Source organism: Strigops habroptila, chromosome 3 (genome assembly GCF_004027225.2).
Source record: "Strigops habroptila isolate Jane chromosome 3, bStrHab1.2.pri, whole genome shotgun sequence".
NCBI classification, from domain to species: Eukaryota; Metazoa; Chordata; class Aves; order Psittaciformes; family Psittacidae; genus Strigops; species Strigops habroptila.
The window spans coordinates 73,036,884-73,044,322 of NC_044279.2; the positions used below are offsets into that span (position 1 = coordinate 73,036,884).

At 41.3% G+C, this 7,439-nt stretch overlaps 1 protein-coding gene across 1 annotated transcript in view; it reads left to right on the top strand.

Moving 5' to 3' along the window:
* POLR3B (RNA polymerase III subunit B) overlaps window positions 1-4,635 on the top strand; it is a 75,012-nt gene extending 70,377 nt beyond the window's left edge. The window contains 1 exon segment of the mRNA XM_030478472.1: window positions 4,035-4,635. Coding sequence (XP_030334332.1) covers window positions 4,035-4,164 — 130 coding nt within the window. The 3' untranslated portion in view covers window positions 4,165-4,635.
* Window positions 4,636-7,439: the final 2,804 nt, after the last annotated feature.

Below are 7,439 nucleotides of genomic sequence, written 5' to 3' on the forward strand. Positions count from 1 at the left end.
CCGTGTTGGAGCCTGAGAGACAAGAAGCTGTCTGGTTGGAAATTCAGCTAGCTTCTGCCCAACTGCCTTGTCCCTAAGAAACGTATCTCTAGACTAGCTAATGGTCTTGCTATCTTACTCTGAATCCTAAGCCAGTGGTGAGTTTACCAGCAAACAAACTTGTTTTCCAGGTAAGGGAAGCATAAAACTGGATGTCAAAACTATGTGGAGCTCACCACGTGTTACACTATGGGCTTTGCTCAAACCATCTTTTCTCTACAGTAATTTTGAGGTGCTAGATTTAAAGTTGCCCTGTAGCATGCTGGAAATACACCACTATTATTAGAAGATAGGGAAACTTATTTTTATGTTCTTTAGGGGTGTGAGGGAAATGATTTGCTTTTGCTTCGTTTTGTTTTAGCCAGGCCGAAGAACAGACTTGTGAGACCAATAGGAATTTATGAGATACAACGTTCTTGCAAGCTTTGAAGACAAGTTCCTCCCATGACTAAGGGAGGAAAAAACAAATGGTGCAAGTTACAAGTTGCTGTAATATTTATGTCGGGGAAGATGGGGAGTTGGAAGGCAAAGGAGAAAGATTCATTTCTAAATACCTCATAAGAACATTGCTGGAAACTTGCCGCATCTTGGAGATCAATATCAATCTATTGGAAGAGGCAGGAAATTGGACTTTATTCACTTCAGTGCTTCGAGAGTGATTTTTCCATGATATAATGAAGTAGGAAAGTAAGGTGTGTTCTCAGTTTGTAGATGTGTAAAAGTGGCAGCTACTGTTTCTGCCCTTTGCTCAGACCTTTCTTCTGAAGCATGGGGCTTCTGCCCAGAAACAAAGCACCACATCTTTCTGCTAACAGCAGCAGCAGCAGTTCTGCTCCTTGTGGAGCAGAAGTTCAGAGGTGGTTAAACACATAAGAAATCCAGAGGAGAACTAAGGCCTGCTCTGTGCATCCTGTTGTGTTTGGTGATTTTTAGTTAGGTGTTGTCCTACTGGCTTTTGTGCAGTATTTTTGAGAGTAGTCGAGTGTGTTTATGCTGTGTGTAACAAGTGAGGCCTTTTTCTGATCCGGCTCTCTTAAAACTACTGCAATGCAAAGAGCGGTTGAAGGAAGTTGAGTGAAGGGAAGAGCATGCCTTAAGTCAACCAGCCAACCACTTCTAACTCTGTAAAGCACTGCCTTAAAAATACTCACATTCAAATGTAGCTCCATTATTTTTTTGATAAGACCTTGGCTTTCAGAACAGTCCTTGAGGATTTTCAGACACCACAGGAAGTGAGGGTGCCTTGAAGAAAATTAGGAATTTGAACTTCAGAAATACTACTGCCTTTTATTTTTAAGGTGCTGTTTAATGTTACAAACTTCATATTTTGTAACTCTTTTTAAAAGAACTGTGAAAGAAACTACTCCCAGACAGAGCCAGACATTCTTACAATGTGATTCTGTGAAAAGCTGTCTGATCTGTGAGAGTAATCAGTGAGAGGTAGTTACTGCTAAATGGTACGCTGTGTCTACCAGTAGCTAAAGCAAGTGGCCTTATAATGAGCATCACAGTAGAGACCAAATCACAAAAAGAAACATCCAAACGGGCCTTTTCAGTGATTCTGGCATTAACAAGACATTGCTGCAAGAAACCTTTTAAAAACATACTGTTTCGTGGCTGGCATTAAAGGCACTTGTCCTAAGGAAGATGAGCCGTTTCTCCCAGACAAGGACTGGGTATGTTCTTCTGCAAGATAGTAACAGCAGATCAGTGTTGGGGCCTGAGCTCGTACTTTTTCAGGGGAAGGGGACTGTTGTGGCAGTGATAGAATTTGTCCCCATAAAAAAAAACAGTAGAAACTTACTGTGTCATACCAGTTTTATGCAAATTTTCCAACATTGCTGTTGTACTGGTGCTTGGGGGCAGGACTCCACTGAATGCAATGAGCAGAATTTGGTCCTTTTTTGCTGCCAAGATGTGAAGTCCTTCTGATCCCCAGAGTCTGAGCATTTTCAAATATACATAAGGAAAGATTTTGTTTCTGGTCCAGATTCAGCCTTGGCAAAGTTGCCTTTTCCTGTGCAGTTTAGTATCATTCTAGTACCAAAATGGTCTTTCAAGTACTTCAGTTTGTGATCTCTGTTTGACACAGTTTTGTGCTTACTGCACCTTAACCTTTCTGGGTGATCCCCATCCAAGTATAAAGCAGGCTCAGAATGGTGTAGCTTTGAGCCTGGGTGTAGTGAGTAGTTTCTGCTCCTCAGTCCCTAGTAGCTGTAGTCAGGTGCCAGACATCTCATAGCAGCAACGTTGTGCCTCGTCAGACTTCCAGGGCTCGCAAGGCTGCTTCAGTTGAGAGCAATTGCTTGCTATGTTATCGTTGGAAAATGGCTTCTGTTTAGGTCACTTCCACCCACCATAAAATGTACCTATCCCTATAAATTTGGGCTGGGGAGAAGTTACAAACCTATAGTCGAGATCTTTTTTGTTTTAGAGGTGTGCTAGCTGTTAACATTTCCCCTATACAACAGTGTCTACAGGAGAAGCTTGTTGCAGGGAAACACCTAGTTCAGTCTATTACCTTCTTCCTGCCTATAGTCAGATTTGGACAAAGCCGAAGCAATTATTGGGAATAAGTAAAGCTTCATTCCTCATCATGAAATGCAGAAATGTAATTAAGGCTTCTGTACCATTGGTTAAAAGCTTTCTTGGGTTGAATTAAAAGTAAAATAAAGAAAACAGAAAAATAAATAGCCCAAATATGGAACATGTGGAGGTCAAGGCAACCACAATTTTCTTGAAAAATAACCAGCTCTTCGACATGCTCTTTAAGTATGTCTGTAAAAGAGAAGTAGCAGTCTGAAAAAGTAACTGGAAGACTAATGCCAACTCTCATAACCAAGAACCTTGTTAACACTAACCAACTTTGTTGGACCTGTCTCAAATGACTTCCACATGCTCTAGGTCAAGTTCGCTGGTAACAGAAAAAAATGACTAAAGCGTTGGCTTTATTGTGGGTATTGACTCTCAGCCTCATTCTGTACCACAGAAGCACGTAGGAATTTTGCTAATTCTTTCTTAGTTGGATCTTCAGACTGTTATGACTTTATGCCAGAGATATACATTTGAAACACAGAAACAAAAAAAGACCATGAGGAAGTGCTGAGTCCCTCTGTGTTCCCGAAGGCCTGGCTTTCTCAACTCTCCAAAACCAGAGGATGGAATATACAGGAGATTGGAAACTGATATTTATAAGAAAGATTTTTTGGTTTCCTTTGTGTGTACACAGAGTTTGAAATTAAATAATTGAAGCAGTTGCTGCCACTGCTGAATTTGAGTCCTGATACTGGAAAGATGGCTGAGTGACCAGCCTATATATTCGTTATATGATCAAGGTTATATCTATATGACAAAAATCCCTTTCATCCATAATTTTAAGATCATTATTTGACCAAAGCATGCAAAGAATATGTGCTAAAGCAGTTTTACTGGTTTTCTGTCTTGACTAAAGCTGTGGCTGTTGACACAGAGAGATGTAAGACGAGGAATGCCTCTTCCTGGAATATGACCTGATTTGAGACATTATAGAGTGAAATTGCGTATAAGGAAAAACACCAAAGTGTGAACCTTCTTTCTTCCTGCTGTTTTTTGTGGCAGGTAGTAAGAGAAACTGGACCATTAGCCACGTTCTCAGAAATAGCTGGCTTTGTTCATGTCCTTTCCCTCATTACACAATGCTGAATTTGCCTTGGCAGTTATGTGAGTGGTGAAGAAGTAGCCGTCAGTCCTGTTAGCTACTGAGCACTGTGATTCTCCTCCAAGAAAAGCACAAGTTTACCATTAGACTCCTATTGCTTCAGTCAGTTGGTTTAAGGGCTTAAAGTTATGACTTACTTAAGAGCTAAAATGTGTCTCAAGCACTTGCTTCTTCCTAGGACTGAGCCCAGTGTTTAAATGCAGGTGGACAGAGAAACCAGTGGATAGCAGCAACTGTTGTGTTCTGCAGAGCTTCATTTATGCACCAACTCTGACCTTCTTTCTGTTTGTTTCCCTAGGTGCCACTACTGCAAATCATCATGTCATGTGTCTTCTCTGCGCATACCGTATGCCTGTAAACTCTTATTCCAAGAACTGCAGTCAATGAACATCATACCTAGGCTAAAACTAGCTAAGTACAATGAATGAACATGATGAAAAAAATGGGGAGAAGTACTTCACAGAAGCTGAAATCCAGCATGTATGACTGGAAGATTTTTTTGGTGAACAGTAGTAACTCTAAAATCTGAGTGGGTAGAAGGGAGGTACAAGACAATATAAGAAATCTTTCTTACAGATCCTACCTGGTTTTAAGTTAACAGAGGAGACTGTCAGTAGAATACACTAGGAGTAGTTATGAAAGCCTTGATTAGTCTGAGTGAGCAGGACATGAGGGAATTGTGGAATAAGGCCATAATCCAGCAAAGTACTTGCATCACTTCAAACAACCCGATGCTTGGTTTTGAAAAGTGCTTTACTGGACATGGGCTTGAGCTGAACTAAACACAAATCTTATTCAAAGAGGTTAAAAATGTTTTCCAGACCAGTGTAATATGAAAGACTAATAAATGTTTTAAATAATACTGCCTGAATATGTGTTGATGGTTGTGTAAGGATGGTTGTGTAAGGTAAAGCCTTCTTATAATGTCTAAACCATTTTCCTATTCCTAAAGCATTTTGTTAAAGCATTAAAATTTTGTGAAGTAGCGTCAGGCTGAAAGAAATGAAACTACTTTCTCAAGAACCTGAAATCAGACATTTGGAGTGGGATTTCAGTATGCAGGTGCATTTGTGTGCAAGCAATGGTGGTGTTATAGTCAACCTGCTTTCAGCTACACATATACACTTTCCATGAAGTTCAAAGGAAGTGACTACATATGCGGCAAGTGCGTGATAGAGCTTGTAAGCTCGTATGTCTAGATATCCTTTAAAATCCTACTGAGTAGAGTAGATGTAGTAATATGTGCTATCTTAGAACTTCAGAACTTTTTTAAACTATGGGCATAGCTAAAACTTTTTTTAAGAACAAAACAAACAAAAGAAGAACCATGAAGAACAACAAATCCTCCACTGAAAGTGAATCAGGTTTGAACAACCTGAAAGGATTTAGGAATGGCACAGCTGAATTTTCTTCATGAGATTTAAGGCCTAGAACTAAAGCAGTGGGTGAACTAAAGAGTCACTTAGTACCCTAAACTCAATTGAGCCCCTGCTAAGTAAAGCATATGGTTAGCTTTTTAGCAAAGGAGTAGTCCCACGGAGGTTGAAATGAAGTGTGTGCATGTTCAGGTGCTTCAGAGCAAGGAGCACTTGAGGTCAGGGAGGATGCAGAACACTGCCCACGATCTAGAAGTCCTGAGATGCTCTTTGGCTCCTTGCATGGCTGAATTGTGCATGCCCACCCTGATGCTGTTCCTGCAGTCATATTGCTGCTGTTCTCTTAGCTACGTAAGAAGCACAGATGCGTATCAGCCTGAGAAGACTTCTTTGCAAGCTTCCACCAGAATGCTTAAACTAGTAGTTTTCTGTCTGGGCTTACAAATCAAGTCTGAAAGAATAGATTCTACTTTTCTAGGGCTTTTTGCAATTGGACTGGTGACAACACAGATGTCAACAAAGGACATTTGGGTTGGAAAAACCTTTTAAAGCACCCCTATCAGGATCTGAACACCTCAAGGCTATTTACAGAGAGTTACAAGAGTGATGTAGTGCTTCAGACTGGAGGAAGAGGTTAACCAGAAGCCCCAGCCAAATGAAGAACGTTTGCTTTGCTCCCTGAAAGCCTCCAACGGAGGCTCGTGTGCACCAGCAGAGGGAGTGAGCCTCAAAGACTACAGCCCACTGGTGGGGGAACGTTTGGCCTGGATCAAGAAAACTGTACTGAGGGTAAGGTGTTCTTGCTAGCTAGTTGTCTCTGAAGTGGTCTCCTAGGTTAGAGGGTCGGAGCTGCAGGACATTGAAGACTAAGCTATGTGTACAATTATACCTGCAGAAATTGAAGCAGACTTAGCAGAGATGGAGAAATAAGCAAAGGATTATGCTCATGAGTAACCCTACTGAGAGAACAGGTCTGTGTACAACCCTGGGGGGGAACCTTGCAGCTAGTTTACCTCAAGCTGATAAAAGTGTGGGGATTAAAGGTTTTCTGAGGGTGAAGGAAATCCTCTGCAATAGCTGAAGTTTAGGAAGAAAGGGGCAGCCTTAGCAATGGTGGATCCAGAAGAACATAGAAACTAGACATGTCTGACAGCAAGTGAGGGTCACCCACTACCTGGCGATACCTACATCAGTTCCATTTACGTATCACTGCTGTCTAACCTAAGCCTGCGCGTACACCAGAGGCTTAGCTGAGTGCAGATTTGACTTGAAACTCAGATTTTTACTTCTTGTCTCTCTTTAAGAGGCTACCCATATTCCATTGTAATAGACACCTGCACGTAATCTTTTGGCAGCAGAATAAGCATTACAAAACCAGCAGCAGAAAGGGAACAAACAGCCATGAATTCCTGGAATATGGTTGGTCAAAGTGGCAATTCAAGGAAGGAATCCTCCTGCAGCCAGGAAAAAATTATGATACGTGGACTGATGAGGTAAAATACATCCTCAGAACGCCAGAGCTGTCACACTGCTTTCCTCTGGTGAGCTTCATCTTTGCAGCCCTTTGAATTATCTTCCTAGCCAACCTCCCCTCCCCCCTGCTTTATACAGTGAATGCCTTCACAAAGAGGTCTTATGTCAGCCAAGGGCTGTGCTGCTGCAACTAGACTTGGCCAAATCAACCCTGCCATGACTCTAATTGCTGAAAGAGATACAATATTCTGAACTCCGCTTGACAAAACCTTAAGACTGTAGCACAAGAAGCTGTGGCTAGAAAACTGCCATAAAGTTTTCATTCCATCACAACTTCTCTCTTGTGTTTAGTGTCCAGGAGAGGCTTCCTAGAAATGCTATTCGGCATGAAAGTCACTAGTGTTAGTCACAGCTGAAATGCCAAATACGGTCCACTTTCTGAGGTAAACTAGAGGGATGAGCTGCTGTTGGAAGAGATACCTACCTCCATATAGTATGCTTAAGTTGCAGCTGACTTTGCAGATAAAGGATTAAATGCTGTTAAAAGGTAGAAGCATTTACAGGGTTAGAATTCAGTCATCAAGTCTATTATTTCACTGCAAAACAAAGATATTAATTAAAAGGTACCCCTTCAAAAGCTATATGTGGCCAACTCTACTGTTCTCTTCTGAAAAACGGAATCAAGCCAGGGATGGGCTGTAGGATCATGTGCGGCAGAGCAAAGCATAGGTCCCTTAGCCAGTTCTGGAACTGTAGGCAAGGCAGGTCACTTGTTCAGAGTCTGAAAAAACACCTTCACTTCAAGTCATTTATATAACCTTTAAGTTTTTTTACTTTTTTTTAAAGGTAAATTT